This window comes from Caretta caretta, chromosome 11 (assembly GCF_965140235.1).
Source record: "Caretta caretta isolate rCarCar2 chromosome 11, rCarCar1.hap1, whole genome shotgun sequence".
Classification (NCBI taxonomy): Eukaryota; Metazoa; Chordata; order Testudines; family Cheloniidae; genus Caretta; species Caretta caretta.
This window is the reverse complement of record NC_134216.1, coordinates 9,780,220-9,804,933: the sequence shown is the minus strand read 5'-3', so window position 1 is coordinate 9,804,933 and position 24,714 is coordinate 9,780,220. Positions and strand designations below refer to the sequence as shown.

The window sequence follows — 24,714 nt, the reverse complement described above, 5'->3', positions numbered from 1 at the left end:
GCCTGAAACAGGTAACGCCCACCGAGTCCCCCTACTGGCTGCTGCTTCTTAGCTCCGCCCTTCCCACGCCTTCGTCACTCGCGGGACAGAAGCTAGTGCGGCACAGTCGTGACCTGGCGCGAGGCATCTGTATGCAGCTTTCACACAGGGACGGTTAGGGTGGGAGTAGGTCTGGCGGCTCCCTTCTCCGCGCGCTTGGGCTCTGGACGCGGATATGCAAATTAGAGTCGCAGGGGTACGCTGCAGTTGGCTAAAGACCTCTGTGACCTCATAGCTGGGGGGGAGGGGCGGCTCGCGACCGGTCGTTACAACCCTCTGGGCTCGGTTTTGGCAGAGTGGGGTGGGGGAAGCAGCGCGCCCAGGTAGGTGCTCGGGACGCGCCGCCTCGGGGGCGTAGGTTCGAATCCCGGAGGCGGGGCGAAGCCCCTGGAGGGCGGGGGCTAGAACCGCGCGACGGAGGGCCTGTCACTTCAGTGGGATAGGGCCGTTTAGGGCTCCAGCTCTCCTGGGGGGCTACCCAGAGCTCTTGCCATCCTGGGGGAGGGGCAGGACAATGGGCACGGCCACGCGGGGCCCCTTCTGTCCTCGGGTGGGGGGAGGGTACGTGGGTCCCTAGCTGGTGGCTCTTGATGGCAGGGCACGATGCTCACTCATGCCAAGCACCCGCCCTTGGGAATCTCCCTATTCTCCCCCTGCCACAAGGGAGCTTGAGGAGGAGCTGCCTCCTTGTCTAATCCTGCTGCTCTGGAGGGGGCGGGGCGGGAAACGGGTTTGGATCCTCAGGTGCCTCCCTCTTTGGGCTCAGGGTCTTCAGGGCCAGGCTGCGTCTGATCCCAGGATGGGGGTTGGTGATGATTTCACCTCTCGCCCCTCCATTGGGAGCCTGGCCCCAGGAGTTGTGAGAGCCAGGCCATCCACTGGAGTTGCCCTTGCCTAAGGCAGCTGACACACACCACCGGTTGTCTATTGAAAGGTGAAGGTGGAAATTTGCTGCCTAGATACATAGAAGAGTTTCTGAAGACTTAGGGCCAGATCCTTAAAGGTAGTTAGGAGCCTAACTTTGAGGAACTGAGCCTTGGGCACCTAAATACTTTTGAGGATCTCAGCCTTAGATGCGTTCCTGACTTGGCACATTATCTTATTTTTAGTTTTCCCCAAAATAAACCTGCAATGCCAAAGGTTTCTTTTTTAAATTTTATTTCTGTAGAATGATTGCTTTGCCAAGTACAGCTTTTTTAAAATGTAATGAGTTGGCTAAGTGTGTATGTGTCACCACTGTTCTCTATGGAATAGAGCCAAAATTGCCCAAATGTGTGTCCTAGACACCTCCCCCAGCTGCTGGCAGTAAGGCAGATTCTCCTGATTCATGCTTTTGGAGAAGGATGATCTGAGTTCTATTCCCACAGTTGTCAGGAACTTTTTTTTTTTAAACAGACATGATAAAGAAGGGTGGATTTTATTTGTTTTTTCCCTCAGGGAGAGACGTTTGTGTGGAGCAAGGTGATGAAAGGCGAAAGAAGCCATTTTGCTTGGCTTTTTAAGATGTGTTCCTACCCCTAATGCATTTAAAAAGCCAGTTTTTCATGGAAGTAAGCCATACCTCTCAATGACCGCAGCCTCAAAATAAGAGGACATTTATTAAAAAAAAGTGCAAGTGGCTTAACCTAACATTACTCTAATCCACATTTTCCTCGCATCAGAACAGTCATTACTTCTAGTACAGCAGTGCTTCAAGGCCCCACACATCTCCAGGTCTCAAATGTACTAGACACTGTACAAACACATATTAAGAGACAGTCAGCATGCACCAAAGAGCTTGCAGCCTAAGCTAATCCAGTCCTGCAAAGAGAACTGCGGTCTAAATAAATAAAACAGATAAAGGATGAGAGAAAGGAAGTATTAATCATGTTTTATAGCTGGGAATGGAGACACAGAGAGATTAAATTATTTGCTGAAAGTTGCACAGGACCTCTTTCCCAGAGTTAGGAATTCTCAGATCTCCTGAGTCCCCATTCAGTTCTTTAGCCATAAGATTTTCCTACCTCACTTGATTTTTGTTATGGACAAATGCCAGTATTCATCCATTTTAAGAGAACAAATTCTTAAGTAGCATCTGGCCTCATTTGTGCCACTCAGTCTCTATGATGAAGGAAGGGCAAGCTGAGCTGAAAGTTACTGTGAACCTAACCCTATCTAAACAGTTTTAACATTCTCATTTTATTGCATTTTCTTGGGAGTCCGTTGTGTTCATAACATAACTGCTATCCATAATAATGAACTATGCTTGTGTAGACACAGCCTGTTAGAAGCTCAAAGTACATTTGCTTCTCCAAGTGATTTTTGTCCTCTCTTGAATATGTCAAAGTTTGTTTAGCAGAACAGTCTTAGGAGGATGAGATAAAAGCTCAATCTTGTCTCTTCGTTGGTTCTGTTCACCACCATTCCCCTGGCCAAAAATCCTATAAGAACCCTGTGAATCAAATGTGCCCCGTGTGCATACATAACAAATTCAGATTTACTAGTGCCTCTTCTGTGCACAGTGTCATTACTGATCCTCCCTTTGTTAAACAACTCTAGGTATGATATATATTAGCAACAAAGCACTGCATGTTAAAAAGTTTTGAGCTTAGCTGCTTTTGTTTACTGACTCCTTTTATTAAAATATAGCTGACACATACAAAATGAAGCCAGCAGCTGTGGATTCCAGAATTTTGGCACTGGCCGCTCAGGTCACTGAAAGCTCTGATCAGGATGTTCCTGTGTTGCTGTTGAAGTTAAAAGGTAAATAAAGATTCTTAAGGTATAAGTAGGGAATGCAGAAGTGTGGACAGTCATTTTCATAACCTGTATAACTGAGTCAAATTGTTCCCTCCTTTGAGTATATTCACCAGGGCCTCCATAAGGTCAGTAACATAGAACTGCCGGTAAATCTTCCTAAAGTGACAATTGACTTGGGAACCACAGATGAGGCTGGGGTCTGAACGGAAGGGAACCCTCAGTCCAGTAGAAGATTAGCCCCTATGGACTTTTTCTCTGCCTATCCCCCGCTGCCAGTACAGTTCCTGTAAAAGCCACGCTACTGTGGGCAGGGACACTGTACCTGGTTAAAATCCCTTCTGTGAGGGGTTGCGGGCAGAGTTAGTGGGGTTGAGAATGATTGCCTGGAAGTGACATAAAAAAAGCCGAACATTCATTCATTCATTTATTCGCTCTCTTACACAACCCGACCAGTGCCTCCAGCAAGATTTACCCTGGCAGTGTTCCTTCGGCACATGGTCGGTGGCTAGGGTGTGCGAGCTAGGGCCAGCTCTGAAATTTGACTATTATTAGAATCAAGTTAATAAGGGTTTTCATAATGGATTTTCATCTTGGTTTTATATGGACTAGCAAATTCATACATATGGGCTACCTGCCAGATCGTATGTATGCTCTTGCTGCACTCTTCTAAATCTGTAACTAGCAAGCAGGAATACGATCTTTAATTCGATACAGTATCTGTAACCATACAAGTTAACAAATTATAGTCATTTAAAGTATGTTTTACATTATTGTTACGGGGCTTTTTTTTTAACACTGATCTCAGATATTTATACTCGGCCTTTTATGTTTTGAAAAATAACTTTTTTAGTTGCTTTCTTATGGATCAGAAACATATGCACAATTTTTTCTCTTTCTCCCCCCCAGAAATTTTAAATAGTACATCTTTGGGAAGTAAAGAATCACAGAAAATTAAACAGGACCTCTACTATTATAATCTTGTTCAATACTGTATGTTGGTCCTTAAACAAGATTACTCTCGACTGCCTGGGGGCTGGGCTACTGCTGCCCAGCTATCAGAGATTCTAAGGTAAAATGAAAAGCAGCTGTAATGTTTTATTCTTGTTCTCCTTCACATCTTTCCTCTCACTTTTTTCTTTTCAAGCTGTTCTACACTGACTCACATCCAAAACAAGGCTTGTTGCGCAGAAAATGTCAGGGTGAGAGTGCAGCGAGTGGTGTCAAGGGTAGAGAGGTCAGGCAAAGCCTAACTGATTTGCATTGTGTTTCAACATGCTGGGCGGATTATTCGGTGGGGATAAATAATATGTCGGATTTACCCTTGTTTGTTTGTAAATTGTCCTCAAGTAGATCATGATTTTTACCAATGTACTGCTTATTCAGAATTGTTCACATGCTTCTTGCAAACAAACTTCAGTCTCTTGGTCATTGACAAATTGTTTTTTGTTTCTTTTAGATGTGTTGAAATGCTTTAAAAAAAGTGGACATTATCCATACGCTCTAGGTACCCTGGCCATCATGTAAAAATATACCACAAATGATATCTAAATGCAATATTCTACCTGGTATGAAATCACCATCATTGAGCCAGGCAACTTAAAACTCAAATCACTTTCAAACAATCTCTACCCTCCTCACCCCCAGACTTTTAAATTCTGGGTCAAATGATAAGCTTTGCACATTACCCTGAAGTTTTGGACTAAGTAGGGAGCAAATTCCTAAGCAGTGGGGTCCTTAGAGCACCTTTGTCTCTCTAATACCATCTCTTAGGTGTGAGTTTTTGATATTAGAAATTTGCTAGGCTTCAGGATCAGGCACCAAAGTTACATGATAATGTTTCTGTTTCCGATTGAGTGACCCAAGCTTTATAAACTGATTCTGCTTCCAGACAAAATAAATTAATTTTGTAACAAAACAAGTCTTCTTGTAACTAAATGAATCTCAGTGGTTCACCTGGCATTGACTTTCTGTGCACTGTTCAGATTAACTACATTCATTCGTACAAATATTCATGGAAAGCTAACAAAAAGGGTTGCACACAAGAAGGTGGAGGTGCATTTCAAAGCAAAATTCACAAAATAGTCAGGTTTCAGAGTAACAGCCGTGTTAGTCTGTATTCGCAAAAAGAAAAGGAGTACTTGTGGCACCTTAGAGACTAACCAATTTATTTGAGCATGAGCTTTCGTGAGCTACAGCTCACTTCATCGGATGCGTCCGATGAAGTGAGCTGTAGCTCACGAAAGCTCATGCTCAAATAAATTGGTTAGTCTCTAAGGTGCCACAAGTACTCCTTTTCTTTTTACAAAATAGTCATGAATTTTCCTCTGTTTGCCCAGCTCTAGTGCAGAAAAATTGCCCACTTGTGTGACTATATGACAGTAATTATTTCTAAAAAGATTCCTCCAAAAATGCCCAAGACAGTAATACTGAGGGTTAAAGTGTAGTCCTGTAGTACTGATTTCCTAGCTCACCCACACTGTTAAAAAAAGAGGAAGGTTGCAGAAAGTATCCCCCCAGTTATTTGTGAATTTGTGTTTTTATCTGCATGGTATTTTTTGGTTTACAAAACCTTCCTCCAGTTCCAGATTGATTTTAATCTGTCTGTCTGTCCTGGTTTTCTAATGGTATCATAGTATCTTAGCATTGCATTGATGGTATGTAGAACAGATCAGAACAGGTCCCAGAAAGCTAATGGGTAATGTGACCTAGATATGGTTTTGGCCAAGACAAACAAATTCTCTCTCTCCAACAGACTAATGTTTCTTTTCCTTTGAGGTAGATGTCTTGGAGCTAGTTGCAACAGTTGTCTGTCGTTCAGTCTCTGCTGGCATTTATTCACTTGCTTTTGTCCAACAGACCCTGCAAGGTTCAGATCTGTGTGCTCTTTCTTTTCAGTCAGTGTTGTGTGGGACTGGAGGTGAAAGAAGATCCTGAAGAATTTTACAATAAATTACTTCCTTCAGCTGTTGATAACCTCCTGTTTTTGGGAAGACATCTGCAAGCACGGTTTATCCGAGCAATCAAGGTATTTGAATTGCTTGGTTAAGTGAGCCCCAGGAACATTTTGTAACTGATTGACAGTGTTTCCAAGCTCGTCTACTGAATTAGAAGGGTTCTGCTACAGATACACCATAATATAAAAGGATGTTTTTCAGAACTGACTTTTTTCTCATGGTTGTTAGTAACTGACTTTTGGAGTTTTGAAACTGGAATAACTTTCCTCACAGAATATTTCTTCCATCCTATGTGTGCATGGACTAATTTGTTACTGCAGGGTTGCTGTGAAGAGCTTGACTACTGAGAGTGGGTTTTCCTGAGAAAAAAGCAATAATAAATGAGAAGCAAAAACAGCTCAACAAAACTGGGCAATCAAATTTGGGGTCTACCAATCATGAATTACCTTTTAGCTTCACAAATGACAAAATCTGACTTGGCAACTACTCTGTTCATAGTGCTGTATTCAGATTTTCAGAAGAGGAAATTACTATTTGGAAAGATGGTCTGGAGTCTCTTCTGCCATGTACTTTCTAAATGAACCTGGCCAAAATGTCCAAAAGTGCCCCCTGATACTGACATGGCACCCAAAATTGAGAAACTCCAAACCAGTGAGTAGTTTCGAAAGTGTTGCTTCGTCCCCATTTTAGAGGTAACCACTATTTAGCGACTTCAAAAGGGTATTTCATGGCGAAATTCCCTAGTGTTTTAGAAGCACTCTGAGACCCTAGGATCCATACAAATAGTAGAAGTTGAGTAACCAACCACATGGATGCTGATGGGTTCCCTGAATAGAACTTTCCCCCTAGATATTACACTTCTTTTTGTCTGACTCGCTCCTTGCACTTAGTCAAAGTTTTCATACACTGTACAGTATTATGTTGGAAACTACATGCTTCCTGAGTAATAATTATATATCAGCAGTATGACATATTCTGTCTGCTCAGTTCTTTTAAGTGAATTTAGAGCATGTGAAAGCTTCCCGATTGACATCCCTGGAGTCTTCTGTCTACCCACAGTGTGTAATTTTGCCCACACTTTCTTATTATATGCCTCAACCCACATGCTACTGAATCACCCACTTCTGTGCAGGATTTATCCTTGAGTGCAAGCACAAGCTATATCAAAGGTCAGTACTTTAACTTCCAATCATGTTGTCCAGAGGTAACTGAGCATCCAGCCTTGACCACACACTCTGAGAGGGTTTAGCAAGCCCCACTCCACCAAGCATAGACAACTTATGACTAAGTGACCCTTCCAGTCCCTCTCATAGACCTAAGACCCTCATTGCTTGCATGTTCCTTACAATCATTATCAGTGGTTCTCAAACTTTTGTACTGGTGACCCCTTTCACACAGCAAGCCTCTGAGTGCGACCCCCTTATAAATTAAAAACACTTTTAAATATATTTAACACCATTATAAATGCTGGAGGCAAAGCGGGGTTTGCGGTGGTGGCTGACAGCTCTCAACCCTCCATGTAATAACCTCACAATGCCCCGAGGGTCCTGACCCCCAGTTTGAGAACCCCTGCATTAGATTGAATGGCAGGGTCTATTATGAATTCTTGCAGCATCTGGTGTCAGGGGGATGGAGGAGGAAGCCAGGAGTTGATGTGGACCCTCTGAGGAGGGGTATGGACGTGGGGATCCAGCATTTTACTTCACTTGGGACCTGGCCGATAAGCATCCAGCATCCTTTGCCACAATGCTTATTATGAGTTATTTTGTCTTGAATGAGACCGACAGTCTACTGAGAACTCAAACAGTTTCTACTGTTTATGTACCAGTCCCTCATTGCAAAGATCAAGGTCGAGGCTCTTAAAGATATTCAGATACTTAATATTGTGTAAATTGTACATGCTGTACACGGTCTGATTCTGAGTTTACACCACTGTAAATGAGATCAGAATCAGGCTCACTCTCTCTAGAAGCCTCATTAAAGTGAATGAATTGCTGAAATATCCAGCATTCACAAATCAACGTATTAGCTAATAACATTATGGATTAGCTTGTTAGTATAACTTGCATCTCTCATGGTCAGTAAGGATCATATACAGTGCAATGTCCTGATTGACAGTTGTGGATATAGCACAAAATACAGGCCTGAAATTGGGATTATATCTGATCACTTCTATAATTTATTTATTTATTTTATTTTGTTCAGGATGAAGAAAAAAGTGAATTCTTACGGTGTTTCCGGACAGTAACTGATGCCATCTGCTGGCTGTTTGGTGGGCATATTCAGCTAACAGAGTGTGGTAAGAGAAAGGGTTGGAAATTCGTTGCAACATCAAATAACTAAAAAAATTTTGAATTTTAATATAACTACAATGACTAGTGAAGGGTTCAGGAGTGATTCCAAAACCAGTCTGTGTCCTGTTTTTATCCGGTTATCACGTACTTTTAAATGAGCTCTTGAAATAATCCATTATACCAGTGGTTCTCAACCATGTGTCCAAGGCCTCGGTTTCCGGGGGTCTGCCAAAATATACCAGAGAGCAGGGCCAGCATTAGAGTCGCTGGGGCCCAGCGAAGAACGTTGAAGCCCGAGCCCTGCAGGTCTGAAGCTGAAGCCCAAACCCTGCCTCACAGGGTTGAAGACAAAGTCCGAGCAACGTAGCTTCTCATGGCCCCATGTGGCATCGGGCCCTGGGCAATTGCCCTTCTTGCTACCCCCAGACGCTGGCCCTTGCTTTTAATCTACTGGATATGCAGAAAAGCAGTTGTTGTGGCACAGGCAGGCCATGGAGTTTTTATAGCATGTTGCAGGGGGCTCAGAAAAAAAAAGGTTGACAACCTCTGCATTATACAATAGAAGCATCAGCAAATGAAACAGGCAATCTAGACCTTTAGAAAAGCAAAAATAAAAGGAAGAGGCCACATTCCATTTTTAGGTTGTTGATTTGGACAGACAGTTTTTTCCCTGCAGTGTCCATTTTTAATTATAGATCTTAACAATAATCAGAGCTTTTCCTAATATAAATGCATAGTTGAAACTTTCACACCTCTGTCCTAAAATGAGCTGTATATGGGCTCAAGAGATTGCCTAGACAGAGCTCGCTGCAGGGTCAGGTTCACAAAACATAAACAAAAAGCTTTACAGTGTATTATTTAATTTTACTGCAGTGCTGGCAAGTCTACAAACATCTGACAAATTGACCTATACTCAGTCAAAAATGAGTTCTCGGTTATACCTGTATAAATTCCATTGACTTCAGAATGTAACAGAGAGAAGAATTTTGCCCAGTATTTGACATTAAAAAATATTTTAAAAATTTCAGCACATGGGTTTAAACAATACAAATGACTGGATAATTATTAAATAAAAAGAGTGGGTCTGAATCTCCAGTCTGTTGCATCTATTTAACTCCATTGTAACTTAATTGAAGTCAGTGAAGTTATCCTGACATAAAACTGGTATAAGAGAGTGAAGGTTCAGGAGTCCTCTACACTGGAAACTTTTGCGCCATGCCTCTGCCCCACTGTAAAAAGACTTGTGCCTGTGTGGCTTACCCGCCTTTGAAACTTTTTACACCACCTCAGCCCTAGTACATAGGAGGTTTCCACCCGTGCAGAAAAACCCCAGTATAGACAAGTCCTTAGGCTCGTTTCCTTCTCCCATTCTGTCTCACTGTAAAAGTTAGAAAGGCAAAGAATATTTACTAAAAAAACAGTGACCCTCCCTTCACTTGCTAGGAAATGTATTTTATAGGTCTGTTTGGTAAACTACAAATGAACTGGCATTAAATCCCTGGCTTTGATTATTTCTTGATTTTGTTTCCTTTTCCTTTGTTGCAGTGCTGCAGAGCAAACATTTCCTGCAGTTGCTAATCACAGACGATGTAGAAACTGAAACTGCAATGATGTCTGTGTTACAGAATATTTTGAGGGTTGACAGGTTAGCTGCTTTTAAAGATTTCTGTTGATTTTCCTTTATTTAATTTATTTATTTATTTTCAATTTAAAGATCAGTTTGGTACTGGGTTTGTAAAAGGAAAGTTTCTGCATGCCTAAGATATTTTATACCAGGCTCTGCTGGAGAAGTCTTAAAATGGGCAGTTTTCTCTATCCTTAAATTGCTTTGTTTATTGTGAATATCACTTTTTTTTTGTTTTAGTTCCTGGAACTGCACTAGAGTCCAATGGCCTGGAATATCTCCCAAATTGTAGTACTGGCTCTGCCACTGAGGCAGTAAAATACCCATGACAGGCCTGGGTCTGCTCCCTTAGGCTTGTGGGGCTATAAAATTGCAGTGTAGATGTTTGGGCCTGGGCTGGTGTCCAGGCTCTGCGACCTTTCCCCTCACTGGGCCTTAGAGCCCAGGCTCCAGCTCAGTCCCAGTCAACCCTGCAATTTTATAGCCCCCCAGCTTGAGCCCTGCAAGCCTGGCCAGCCGCAGGTGTTTTATTGCAGTGTAGACATGCCCTGAATTACTTAGGATCTTGGAAAAAGAAAAGGAGGACTTGTGGCACTTTAGAGACTAACCAATTTATTTGAGCATGAGCTTTCGTGAGCTACAGCTCACTTCATAGTCAGTAACATCTGCTTCACAGTTTACCCTTCTGTAAAAGGCTGATAATACTTAAACCTACTGTGGAGGGGTATTGTGAGGATTAGCTAAATTTGCAGAGTTTCAAACATGTAAACTGCTATATAAGTGCCCATATCCGCCCTCAGACATGTTAATACAGTTTCCATTGACAATAGGAGTGGGAGCAGTTTAGTTGAGGATAGAATTGTCCCTAAGGGCTCAATCCTGCGAGGTCCTAAGCACTCTGGTCCCACTGTAGTAAAACGGTTTAGTGTATGTGTAATCCCATTCAAGTCAATGAGAATAGTTACATGCTTATAGTAGCGAATGGCGTGTGAATAAGTGCAGTGCTGGATGGGACCTAGAATGCCCAACACCTTATAGGATCAAGCCCTAGGAATTGTTTTAGTCTTAAATACAAAAATGTCTGTTTCATTCTAGGATCAAAGCCATAATTAAAGGAGAGTTAAACCTTACATGAGCTAGAGTTACATTTTAATGTAAACACAAAGCTGGAAAAGGCCCAGTAGGTCATCCATTCCCTCCCGCTCCCATACTGGGTTGGACCACTGATCTAGCAAATCATGTATCCTGCATTGCCTTGTGCCCAGTGCTTCAGAAGAAGAAAGCCATTGTTGAAATATGCATCCTCAGTAACATTCCTGCTTGCTTTCGTCTCTTTTTGTTAGTTCTGTGTTACTCCATGTGGATGAAAAGATCCTTCACTCTGTTTTAGATGAACTTGTTTATAAGCTTTCATCTACCACCAATCCTGTCACAGGAAATGCTGCTACAAAATCGTTGCTGTCAGTGGCAGAATCTCACCCCCAACTTGTGGAGTTACTCAGTACCCGCTACAAAGGTTTGTCTCTCTACTTCTTGTCTCAGGGAAGAAAAATTCCAGAATAATATGAGTGGTTAGTGACAGGTCCTGAAAGAGCAAGTTTCACTGTGGTGAACATGAAAGCGCTTGTAATAAAACCTAACATTTATGTAGTGCTTTAGATCTTCAAACTACTTTACATAAATTAGCTGATCAGACACAAAAAACTTAATTTATCTGCCTGTCACATAGATGTGACTGTAGTTAGTCAATGACTTGTACCTACAAAGCTATAACTATTGTATAACATTTTGCAGTGATGTTTATACCATCAGCTCTTCATCAAAAACATTTTACATTGAAACTCAAAAGTAACTGCCTGTCCTCATATTTAGCTCTGATTTAATGTCCCTTTCCAAAGCCCATCACACGTACAATCAGATTTGATTGTCTGATGTTCAGCTTTATGTTTGCTAGTTTGAAATCTGTTTGGTAAGCAAGCGAATGAAAAATTAGCTTGAACAATGTAACTTGCTTATTTTTTTCCTCTCTCACCTAGGACTGAGAACTCTGCTAAGTAAGCAATGGTCTGGCAAAGGATTTGACAGGAATCTCAATCAACTTTTGGACCTTCTTTACTCAGAATTCTGCAGGAAAGGAGAAATGCAGGTGCGGAATATTTAATGAGACTTCTCTCTTTAGTGGGTTTATATTTGCTTATATTGGGTTTACTCTTGTCCCACCTTTCAAAGGCCCCAAACAGTATCTGCTCATACATGTGTCTTTTTTTTTTTTAAATTACCCCCCTTTTTATTTTCTACTCAACCACTTCCAACAATGAGGACATATGCCCATCAAGAAATAAAGAAAGAATGATCTTATGGTTAAGGTGTGGACTGGGACTCAGGAGATCTGGGTTCATTTAGCAACTCTGCTACAGACTTCCTGGGTGACCTTGAGAAAGTCACTTAATTCAGTTCAGCCCTCTCTAAACTAGGGAAAATAATACTTCCCTACCTCACAGAGATGTGTAAGGTTAGATCTGTACATTCTTAGGAGACACTTGCATACTTCAGAGATGGGGGGCCATGTAAGTGCTTAGGTAAAAGAAGTGACCAGTAAGAGATACACTCGGCTCGACTAAAGAGCAAGTACATGTTTTATCCACCTGGACAACAAGAGTCACACATTCAGATCTCTCAGAGATGTTATTCCAAGAGCTAGAACTGTACAGGGATTGTTTTAATTGTAAAGCACAGTTCTAGTCTGAAAAGTAACTGAGTAAAAATATAATTGAAGAAGAAGGTGATAGATTGTTCTACTTAACCACTGAGGACAGGACAAAAAGCAATGCACTTAAATTGCAGCAAGGGAGATTTAGGTTAGACTTTAGGAAAAACTTCCTAATTCTAAGGGTAATTAAGCACTGGAACAAATTACCTACGGAGGTTGTAGAATCTCTGTCATTGGAGGTTAAGAACAGGTTAGACAACACCTGTCATGTATGGTGTAGAATTTAGATAATACTTAGTCCCGCCTCATTTCAAGGGACTGGACTAGATGACCTTTCAAGGTCCTATCCAGTCCTATGAGTCTATGATTCAAACATTAGCTGGATTATTTTTCTGAGCTGCCCTCCACTTAAAAAAAAAAGACTTTTAGCTGATGGATTTTCTCTGTGAAGTCCTTTATGTACTACATATAGAAAATTGAACCAGATGAACAGAGCAGCTGCCCTGGTAACAAATATAGGGTTCATGCTAGTAATTTATTTATGGGAGTGTAAATCTACCCAAGTATTTGGAAACAGTGAACTACAGAGCATGTGAAAACTGAAATCAGTTTTGACCAAACACTGAGTTTATTCCAAATGAGCAAGTAGCAATAAAACGTTTTATATATGCTGAGAATGTATTCTGTCAACTGGTTTGTTAATTTCAGAGACTGCATCAAGCAGCTTGTTTAATCCAGGCTGTGTGGAGGGGATTTCAGACCAGGAAAAGATTAAAGACGCTTCCTAAAGCAGTGACTGCCTTACAAAGAAGTTTCAGGTAAAAAAAACATTCCTTTGTAAGCAGGATTCAGGAAAACAGGGTTTCTACTCTCAGAAACTGCTGGACACTATATATGAACAAAAAGAATATATTTTTCTACATAACAAAATTGCACACAATATTGTTCTTAACTGTATTTAAATATGTATAAATCAGTTATGAATTATAACAGAAACTGCAACACATAGTAGTAACATATGGAATGTCCACAATGTCAGAGTTTTCTCAGTCTTTTTGAGCACTAGATTACCTCATTGGGTTGGATTATTTAGTCTTCACCAGCTACTTCTAGTTGCGGTAAGTATATCTCCTTGGGCTTCATGAACATCCAGATATTTTTAAAAAAACACAAAGCACTGTAAGTTCCTATACACATTCTGTATAATATACCTGACATTTTCTCAGATGGAAAAAAGAAACAATAATGGTAACAAACTGACTTGCTAAGGGCTGTATCTCAGGTCCCTCCAGCAAACCATGGAATGAGATCTAGGACACTTGTTTCTACTCACAAAGAATGAAACTCAAATCAATGTCATATTCTTATCCGGCTAGATTGGGATTTAAGGTGTGATGTTTGCTCATGGTAGGTAATACATTCTTACTGACACATCTGAAAAGTCTAGTGTAGACAAGGCTGCATCCACTTTAACATGCTAAAGTGATTGAATTAAAACTGAGGTTTCCCACTAGGCTTTAATTCAACCAGTTTAGCATGTTTTAAAGTCTATGCTAGACTTTTGAAATATGTTAATTACCATGTTCTAACAACACTCCTTAAATCCTAGACAAGGTGTGAAACCAGATTTGCCATTTCCTCTGAGCTGGGAGGTATTTACCTCTGCCCTCAACTGTGTGGCTGTCTCAAGGTTAGTGGGGAAATAACACAAGAACTAGGGGTCACCAAATGAAATTAATATGCAGCAGGTTTAAAACAAACAAAAGGAAGTATTTCTTCCCACAACGCACAGTCAACCTATGGAACTCTTTGCCAGAGGATGTTGTGAAGGCCAAGATTATAACAGGGTTCAAAAAAGAACTAGACAAATTCATGGATGATAGGTCCATCAATGGCTATTAGCCAGGATGGGCAGGGATGGTGTCCCTAACCTTTGTTTGCCAGAAGCTGGGAATGAGTCTTGATGATTACCTGTTCTGTTCATTCCCTCTGGGGCACCTGGCATTGGCTACTGTGGGAAGACAGGATACGGGGCTAGATGGACCTTTGGTCTGACCCCGTATGGCCATGCTTATGAAATCACAGATAACAAGGCATCTGTGGAGGGCCACCCACTTTACACTGCTTCTCAGTGACACCCTCCCTCCCCCACATCCTGCCTGTGAGCACAGCTCCCTCACACTATTGCTTCCTCCACACCTGAGCCAAAACCACCTTTTGAGGGAGGAGAGGAACCCACAAGAGTTTATGCTGATGGAGGCTACATAAATTCTCATGGGTATTTGCCTGTGGATTAGTTGAGGGATTATGCCACAGAGAGCTGCTCTTCGTTAGTTCTGCTCCTGCCCAGCCAGACCTCCAAACTCCATGGAACCCCAATCTTCAGGTGGAGGGGCCTCTATGGCCTCGCTGGGGATGGCTTCTGGTTTTGTCGGCTCCCTCACTGACTCCCACCAAGTACTTACTGACCACTTTGGGCCAGTATTCCTGAACAAATCAGGCACCCAACCCCCAGAAGCTCACAGTCAGAGTTTAGCAATAACTTGAAGGGAGGCCAAGGGAAACGATGAGATCTCTGGCTGCTGACACTTGTTGTGCAAGCATTTTAGTAGTTGCAAATATTAATGTAGGTCATTTGTTGAAGCAGTTTCTAAGTTTTGTGTATGTTAGTTTCAGATCAGAAGGGATGGTAATTATTTCTATTCTGGTAGTGCACAGAGGCCCTGATCAGGGACCAAGTGTGCTAGGCAAAATATAATAAAAATACAATCCTGCCGCAAAGTGTTTACAGTCTAATTCAAAACGATAGCTAGAGTGTTATGCTGAAGAGTAAGAATACTGCTTAGAATCCTGTAAGCATTGCTGGTTGAAAGCATCCTAGAACGTCAATATAGCGTACTTGAGGTGCTTCAGCAGTCGGCAGCTGTGGCTGTGAATTCAGGGCATAACTATATTTATGGAGTTTTGTGAAAGCTATGATCTCAGTAAATATGGTTAAATTTAGTTGGGGCTGAAACTCATAGCTTGAGTGTGGCTCACATGCAATAGCAGTTGGGTATCTTAAAATCTGCCAGCTGTATGCTTCTGAAAACAGTATGGTTTCAGAAATATTTCTCAGTTTTAACGTATCTTTAAAAAAATGCTAATCTGCCCTAAAAGTTGGTTAGGCTGTCACGTAACCAACTAATCTTACATTTGTTACAACGAAGCAATCCGTGTTAATCAGGCATACATCAATATCTTATCGATACTTTTATTATTGATCAGAAGTGGGTTCTTTTAAATCATGCCCAGTAAAAAGAAGATAGGTCTCAGTCTGTGGGTGTATTTTCCTGTAAGAGGTGCTCTTGTGTAACCTAGATGTGGGTTTTCATTCTATATCCCTCTGAATGATGAAGAGCCAGCATTCTGCAAAACACATAGTCAGTATAATAGAAACCTATTAAATGCATAACATCCAACAGTGACAGTGTAACAGGCATACACTGGAGGAATCCATCAGAGGGCAGACTCTACACTCACGTGGCTTCCCAACTAGTGGAAGTGATAAGGATTTCTAGAAAAATAGCATGAATAAGATTGTCAGGGGAAGGTCATGAGTCCCTTTTTATCCTGAGATTTCACAGTGTAAAATATATAAAATAATATGTGCTTTCCTGGATCAGAAACACAAAGAGACAGTTTAAAGCAGAGATACATGGGATTGGAAACCTCTGTGGACAATCTGATTGCAGCCTTTCTTGAAACCATTCTGCTACATACAGTAAAGTTACAAATATCATATAGAATGTAATTAGGAGTATAATAGCAATGTGGCCCTTTAACTCATGATGGGGAAAGGAGGCAGCCTTGAGCAATTACCGTTAGGGTTCTGAGCTTTAAATCTAGGGCCTAGTTCTCTTTGAGAATGCCCTCCTCTCCACAGGACTGTGCTGGAGAGGAAAATGATGATTGCTAGTCCCTACGGTTTCAGAGTAGCAGCCGTGTTAGTCTGTATTCGCAAAAAGAAAAGGAGTATTTGTGGCACCTTGAGACTAACAAATGTATTTGAGCATAAGCTTTCGTGAGCTACAGCTCATTTCATCGGATGCGTACAGTGGAAAATACAGTGGGGAGATTTATATACATAGAGAACATGAAACAATGGGTGTTACCATACACACTGTAACCAGAGTGATCACTTAAGGTGAGCTATTACCAGCAGGAGGGGGGGTTGGGGGAGAGGAGGAAAGAAAACCTTTTGTAGTGATAATCAAGGTGGGCCATTTCCAGCAGTTGACAAGAACATCTGAGGAACAGTGGGGCGGGGAGGGGGGGGGAATAGTTTTACTTTGTGTAATGACCCATCCACTCCCAGTCTCTATTCAAGCCTAAGTTAATTGTATCCAGTTTGCAAATTAATTCCAATTCAGCCATCTCTTGTTGGTGTCTGTTTTTGAAGTTTTTTTGTTGAAGAATTGCAACTTTAAACTCCTAGGGTCTCATTAGTTAGCTGTCAGTGCAGTGTCCTCATCTGTGGTGTTCCTTACAACTTGCGATCAAGAAGAATCAGAGCCTTGCTGCTCTTAAGGGACAATGTAAGACGCCTCTATGTCCTAGGCTTCCATCAGTAATGTTGATGCAGAAGAACAACCTGTCAGCATTTCTCCTGGAAGTCAATCACCAAAAGTTATCCAATTTAAGAAAATCAGCCTTAAAGAGAAGAGGGGGAGGGGAAGGGGAGAATTCTTTTGCAGACAGTAAAGGCACTATTCTTGTTTTGTACTGTGTATGGCACCTGTTAGATGGTGATGGGCAACTTTGAAATGCATCGCTAGTTTTATAGGTGACCAAAGTCACTGAACCAGGTCCTCAGATGTAAACTAGGAGCTACTCCAGGTTATGTCAGCTGAGAAGCTGGCTTACAATGAGCAGCAGTGCCCTTGATAGAAACTTATCCCAAGCCATATTATATCCTCTGGTTTGACACCAAACTGCATAGATGGCTTAGATCTTCTGTATACCAAGGGACTTGGCGATTAGACTGTCAGCCATTTTCTGATCTTAACTTGGTCAGCATGGACCTACAGAAGCTTTCAAATCAGTTCCAAGGGATCAGATGGCAGTTCATTCTAAGGATTTGCTGCCTCACCCCTGGATCATTCAGCCTAGTGACGAATAGAGATTGGAGGTTAGTTCCAAATGTGCATTTGAGAATTGAAAGCTTAGGCCAATTCTTAATATGTGTGTCTATTGCAGAGCTAAACGAGAACAGGAATTGCAACATTTAAAGAGGCTGAAAGAAGATGAGACCCTCAGACAACAATTGCAGCTTCAGAGACAAAGGGCCATGAGGCTCTTTCATGAACGGCAACTGACTTTACTGGAAATAGTCCAGCCTGGTATGATTTATATTGAACTGTATCAAAAGTATTAAGGGCGCAGGTTTCCATAAAACCATCTTTCGTACAAACAAAAGTATTTCCCAATCTCGCATGTCCATCTGCAATCTGTGCCCTGACTATCCCTTTTTATGACGGAAGTGTCTGGTGGAGAACAGCCTAAACTCTTCAAATTCTCGGTAATCAAAAGACATGGTGGCTTGAAATCTCTTCTCTTTGCAGAGATGTGATGTAAAAGGGAGATCCTATCCCTTTGGGTTCATTTAAGAACCCACAGCAGTGGTATGTCTATGCGGAGAACTGTACCTCCAGTAACCCAGTGGCCGTGATTAGTGTGCTGAGGTTTTGGCTCAGGGGAAAGAGTGCCATCTACTGTTCCACCAATGCCACTCGCTGCATTGCCTGACTTTTCAGTGGTGGTTTTTCCTCCAAGGACTGAGACGCCAAACCTTGTTGTGCTTGTGAGATCACCCCCACAGTTGTGTAACTATGAATTTCTGTCATCTCCTTAGGTCAGGTAGATAGGCACATTCAGGAAATGGAGGGGAAGGCAGCGTTAACTATCCAGAGACACTGGAGGGGATATAGGGCAAGGAGAAAAGTTCATCAACAAAGACAGTCTCTTAAGCAGTATAAGGCAGCTGTCATCATTCAGAGAGCAGTAAGTATATAAACTCTGTACTGGTGTTAGACAAGAGTGACTGGATTATTGCAATTCCTTTTGAGGCTCATCTTGTTTACTTCTAGAAATGACAACTTTGCCAGAATTTAGCAACCAAATATTAAAATAGTCAAAAACTGCTCAGGCAAATCAAACCAGAGCCCCAAACTTCATCAGCTGTTAAGAACCCTGTGTAAACTACAAAATACAGTGCAGTTCATATGAAAATGTGGTAAGAGCTGTTACTTTGGAACGAGGGCTGGATTCTCTATGCAGTTTGTCTAAGCAGTAACACTGACAATAAATTATTGGCTTATATCAGGTCATACCCACTCATGCCCTCTGCACTGTGAAATCGAAAGCGGCACCTTTCTGGCTGCAGTGCTGGGAAATTTTTCTTTTGAGTTTTTTAAAAGATGCATGAAAACAAGCCCCTAACCTGTAAATGGCATACTCTGATACCTTCTTTCATGCAGGCTCATAAATTCCTGGGAAAGTGTCAAAGGAAACGGAAGGCTCTCTCTCCCTGGAAAGAACCCACGGAACTCACCAGTGCACAGAAACTAGCATTACAGCAAAAGGTGGATGACTACATCAGACTGCACCCGGTGTGTCTCTTTTGTAGCTCTGCATTCCCCACCCACCGTAGTGCATTAGAGGGATAAAATATATGCAGTAATATAAACTTCAGTGCTCAAGATAACCCATGCATATTAATATAGTAGCATATTAATCCTGCTTACTTGTCTTTGAGAGGAATAAACTAGGATCATTTTTCTACCATTAATATAATAAAACAGGTTAAGTAAAGCCTAATTGGAAAACTGTATCTGCTTGATGATGGATCACTTTGCAGAGAAAACTTAGGAGGAAGCAGAATTATTAAATTTACAAATAGACAAGGAATGCAAATGTTGTTCTGTAGACATTAATCTGCCCACAAAGGATTTAAAATTATAACCATTCCTTTAACAGTGACAGATGTTGTTTTCCTCCAGGCTGCCCAAATATCAGAAGAAATGAGTAAGGAGCTACATCGGCAGGCCCAGGAAAAGCTGGCACAGTACCTGCTCAGGAGCAGCCTGGATCGCAGAGCAGAACAGCGCAGAGAGGCGTTACTAGCTCAGCTCCGCACGGACATGGAGCTGTTGATGAGTATGTGCCTGTCTCTAGGTTCATTCCTTTGGTCACTACATGGGTTAAACTTGCCAAGCTGTCCTGCTGTGGCTCAAGAGCGTGGGTACCAACCTAAGGGCAGACTGTTAGGAAACAAGGCACAATTCCCAAATTGATTGTGAGTTCTGGGATTTCATGTAGATTTCACCAACCAATTATCAATGTAAACTCCTCACGTACTCCAACAGTCTTTATCATGGAGTCACAGACAGTCCCCTTGAGTACTCCAATCTATCTTGCCGCCCAGGTAAGCTTATCTTTGTGATAGATGGTCCCTTATACACAAGGCCACAGCTATATTCAAGTTACTCCCAGCCCCAAAGGGCCAGTCAGTCACTTACCCCAGGTCAATTGCACCTTAGATCTCACACCAAGGACAACGCTTGTAGCCAATCCTATAATAAACTAGCTAAAGATTTATTATATAGGAAAAGGAAACAAGAGTTATTTACAAGATTAAAGCAGGTAAACACACACACATATAATGTGTGTTTACCTGTTTTAATCTTGTAAATAACTCGTTTCCTTTTCCTATATAATAAATCTTTAGATATTATATTACAGATATACACACACACACAAATGAGTTCCAATCTTAAATTTCAAAAAGTAAGGCTGTGTCTACACTGCCACTTTCAGCGAAACACTTTTGTCGTTCAGGGGTGTGAAAAAACACACCTCTGAGTGACAAAAGTTTTAGCGCTGAAAAGCGCCCATATAGACAGCAGTTTATCGCTGGGAGCCGCGCTCCCGGCAATAAAGCTACCACTGCTCGTTCGGGGTGGGGTTTTTTTTAATCGCCTGGAGAGCTCTCTCTACACTACCCATGTCACAGTGCTGCCACACCTGCGCTGTAATGTGGGTAGTATAGACATACCCTTATCAAAGCTTGTATAATAAGCAAGCTCTGTATGTCCCTTAGGGCTAACTCAGGCTAGCAGCTGGGGATTCTTTGCTTAAGCCTAGAAATCTTGTGCTCAGGAGTCCAAGGAGAATAGAGATACAGTTCCTCCTTGTTGGGGGGTTTTATGCCTTCCCCGCTGCTTCATCGAGTAGCAAACTCAGCTGATTTGAGGAATTCACCTGTGCATATTTTCTTCATGCAGCAGTGGGGAGAGCAGTCAAATTCCTTTGTCCTCTGATGTTCCACTATATAGTGTATCTGGTATTGATGGGCCTTCTTTGTTAGGCAGGACCTAACACCTTTTGTTGGAGACTAGTATTTCACACTAGTTAATGTGTCTCTCCTGTCTGGTGATTTACACAATTACAGAAGCTTACAATGCAAATGCTAAGATATTACCTTATGATACGGGATACAGAAGTTATAAGTGAGGTTAACGCAGGGGTAGTCAATTATTTTTTGTCAAGGTCCAAATTTCTTGGTCAAGGTTTATATTTTCACACCTCAATAACTATAATAATAAAGGTTTCAGAGTAGCAGCTGTGTTAGTCTGTATTCGTAAAAAGAAAAGGAGGACTTGTGGCACGTTAGAGACTAACCAATTTATTTGAGCATAAGCTTTCGTGATGCATCCGATGAAGTGAGCTGTTACTCACGAAAGCTTATGTTCAAATAAATTGGTTAGTCTCTAAGGTGCCACAAGTACTCCTTTTCTTTTTATAATAAAAAAGATTTCACGGTCCATTCAAAAGCATCTGGCAGTCCAGATTTAGCCCATCGTCTGCCTATTGATTACGCCTGGATTAATGCATGCAGCATTTTACAAGCATTCAAAAAGTCTAAACATGAAGTATATTCTTATAATTGTAATACCTGTTTTAACAATACTAACGCACAGGTGAACCAGACTGATCCCAGCTATGTGTTTGTCAGTATTCAAGTGAGGCCTTGGCCTAAACTGGCACCTGGTTTGCCAGCCTCACAAATTAATTTAGAGAAAATTAGGATTATACCATGAATAATGGTAAAAACACATTTCAAAACTGAAATCTCTTTTATATACAAGTAGTAGATGCTACTATATTTTTAGATGTCCCTAGAGGTTAAGTACATTGACATGCGTTACTAGACGTATGTTGACATGCCCAATCCTTCTGTTCATAATGCTGATGTCTAACAGATTTGTAATGAGGCTCTATTTTGTTATTTTACGACAGCCCTTTCACAGAGCCATCTCTGTTGCTTTTAAGTCACCAAGGATGAGGATCTTTGCACATCATCTTCCCTACAGAATTGGGGATGACTGTTTTTCCTCATTCTGTTTGTCAAAAATGGACTGATGGTGGAAGCATCCCCATCCCTACTGGTGAGGAGCTTTAGAGACTGAAAACTTTGAGCTAAGGCCATTCTGGGATGGGAGAGTGTCATGCGTTGGGCAAGGAGGGTAGGCTCACCTGAATGAGAACAAGTAGGATTTTTCTTCTGTCCTGGTGGGACCCAGGAAGACAATCTGGGATGAAAGGGTTAGAATAGCACAATCCAGACACCACTTAGCACCCAGGCAGAGCAAAATTTAATAAGTTATTGAACAATATTGCTAGATCTGCTACCCACTGTGTAACTATAGAATAGTACTACACAAGCAAGGAAACCGGCAACTATTGGATGCACAGAGATTTAGTTTGTGGTGGGACCAATAGGAAGAGAGGATGCAGGTACTGGGGTGCACTGAAAGCACTGCAGTAGAGATCACCCTGTGCACCAAGAAGCACAGATCCAAGAATAATGACCTATGCTAGCCTTTTCCTTTCCACAGAGAGAATTACAACTAGTTTTCCTCTTTGTTACAGGTGCTCCAAGTCTCATGGAGGCCACAGAAAAAGATCTTGATGTCTTTATGAGTCGGTCAGTCCCTGTGGCATGCAAAGCCAGACAATCCCATAATACCATGCTGAAATGTACTCGCTGGCCATGGTGGAAGAAGCTTGGAGATGAATTCATGGATGATGATATGATTCCTGATGATGTTCTCAATACTGAATTTGGAACTCTCTTTATTGGTGGAAGTAAATCCTCTTAGTTAGCAGACGGAAGAAATTGTAATTCAGAGACCCAGAGTCATATGCCATAGTATGCAGTCATGTTGAGTATGTACTATATGGAAAGAAAACATTCCAGTCCTGTGTTAAAACAATGCATTAAGTGGGATCAAAAGGCATTTTAATTTTAGTGGGTTCATTGTTCTTAATAAAAAAAACTGTATACGAATCTCCTTTTGCAGAAGAACCTGATATCTATGCTGTGTTCAAGGTAAAATTACATCCAGTTTGATGCTAGAATCAGGATTCAAGTACAGTAATTGTAAATATGTATTTGTGCCTGATTTATTTTTAAAAAGTAAAATACATGTATGAACTGTGGCTTTTCAGTGATTATTCACTAAGGTATGAAAAATCACATCACTGCAAAACTCTGGGCTTTAGAATCTCAACTTTTCATTAAGCGAATGAAAGTACTTGGAAGTCAAGAGTGGGTTCACAGAACAAATGCTTGGGGGAACTTCTGTTTATTTTTCAATTGCAGGAGTGCCCAAAATGAGCTAGGTGCTTTCCAAAGACAGCCTCTGTCCCCACAGCACATAGTTTAAAATGACAAAGACAGAGCCGGGGGTTGAGTTGTCGGGAAAGAGACCATACTAGCAAAGTGAACAGATCGGTGATAGACAGGAGCCCAGTTAAAAGTTGGGGGTGCTTATGTTTCCTCCCTTCCCTGCCCCACCTCCCCAGCCATACAAGTCACTGGGATTTATGCATCTGGTTAAGGCACCAATTCAGGAAACCATTCCTATTCTGGACAGACCTTAAAATACATTAATTTTGTGTACATGCTTTAATACTGAGACTTGGTTCCAAGGGTTTTTATTACAGTGTAGACGTACCCTTAGTCACTTTGGGTTTGTCTACACGTGGACATTCAGGAAAATTAATCTGAATTAGCTAAAGGTGTGAATTTGAAATGGATTTATTAAACCACTTTAAGCCCCTGTGTGAAAACACTCATTCAGAATTAAAGTGGCCTCAATTTGGTTTATCTTAATTCACTTTTGAATTAAGATAAACCAAATTAAGGCCACTTTAATTCAAAATGAGGGTATTTACAGAAGACCTAATGCAGTTTAACAAATCCACTTCAAAAATTCACACCTTTAGTTAATTTAGATTAACTTTCCTGAATGTCCATGTGTAAACAAGACTCATTTATAATCGAGTGCATTGAAAAATCAGCATTGAAATCCCATTTAGAAACAATGCACATAATTAAGGCTACATAATAGTCATGGGTGTTTTTAGTAAAAGTCATGGACAGGTCACGGCCAGTAAACAAAAATTCATGGCCCATGACCTGTCCATGACTTGTACTATATACTCCTGACTAAATCTTGGAGTGCTGCGAATGCTGGGGGGTAGGGACAGCCCAGGGGGGGGGGTGCCAATGGGTGCTGGGGGGGGGGACGAGTGCTCAGGGGGCAGTCTGGGGGGGCACTGCAGGTGCTCGGGTGGGAGCAGCCCAGGACCCCCGCTGGTGTTGGGTGGGGGGAGGGGTAGAATTGGCGGGGCTGGCAGGCTCCCTACCCAGCTTCTTTGGAAGCGGCGACACGTTCCTCCCCAAGCTCTTCGCTCCGCATGCTGCCAGCTCCCATTGGCTGGGAACCGTGGCCAATGGGAGCTGTGGGGGCGGTGCCTGCAGGCAGAGGCAGTGCGCAGAGCTAGGAGCTGAGGGAGGGACATGTTGCTGCTTCCAGGGAGCCTACCCCCCTAGTTAAGTGCTGCCCAGAGCCTTCACCCCCTCCTGCCCCCCAGCCCTGAGCTCCCCCCCCAAACTCCTCCTGCTGCTATTGGGGGGTGAGGGCAGTGGCCTGAGATTGCACCAGCAGCAGCTGGGACAACTCGCCCAGGGGCTGCCTGAGCAGCTCAAGCGGCCCTGGAGCCGGCCGCTGCAGAAGTCACAGAGGTCACGGAAAGTCAGGGAATCTGTGACCCATGTGACAGACTCACAGCTTTACACACAATGCCTTCTCTGCTGGGAAAGCTATGGGAGTGCCTGGGGAGAGAGTTCATTGCCTCTAGATACTAGCGCGTTGGGAGCTCTAGAAATACCTTCATTTCCTGGTCCTGAACCCTTTTAAGGCACTAAACAAACTCTGCAGCCTTAGAGTCAAATATCTGCGTCAA

At 42.1% G+C, this 24,714-nt stretch overlaps 1 protein-coding gene across 3 annotated transcripts; it reads left to right on the top strand.

The window, feature by feature from the left end:
* The first annotated feature begins 78 nt into the window (after window positions 1–78).
* IQCB1 (IQ motif containing B1) lies at window positions 79–22,902 on the top strand. Of its 3 annotated transcripts, none has more exons than XM_048869916.2 (14): window positions 79–129; window positions 2,668–2,781; window positions 3,685–3,847; window positions 5,674–5,803; window positions 7,938–8,031; window positions 9,572–9,671; window positions 10,994–11,166; window positions 11,687–11,796; window positions 13,069–13,178; window positions 17,599–17,741; window positions 18,254–18,402; window positions 18,879–19,010; window positions 19,401–19,557; window positions 22,333–22,902. In XM_048869916.2, the coding sequence occupies exons 2-14, from the start codon at window positions 2,682–2,684 to the stop codon at window positions 22,560–22,562; spliced, it is 1,791 nt and encodes a 596-aa protein (XP_048725873.2). In that variant the 5' UTR covers window positions 79–129; window positions 2,668–2,681; the 3' UTR covers window positions 22,563–22,902. The 3 variants fall into 3 exon arrangements, with proteins under 3 accessions (XP_048725873.2, XP_048725871.2, XP_048725872.2); XM_048869914.2 differs by having other exon boundaries at window positions 88–235; XM_048869915.2 differs by lacking the exon at window positions 79–129 and adding an exon at window positions 262–362.
* The last annotated feature ends 1,812 nt before the right edge of the window (window positions 22,903–24,714 follow it).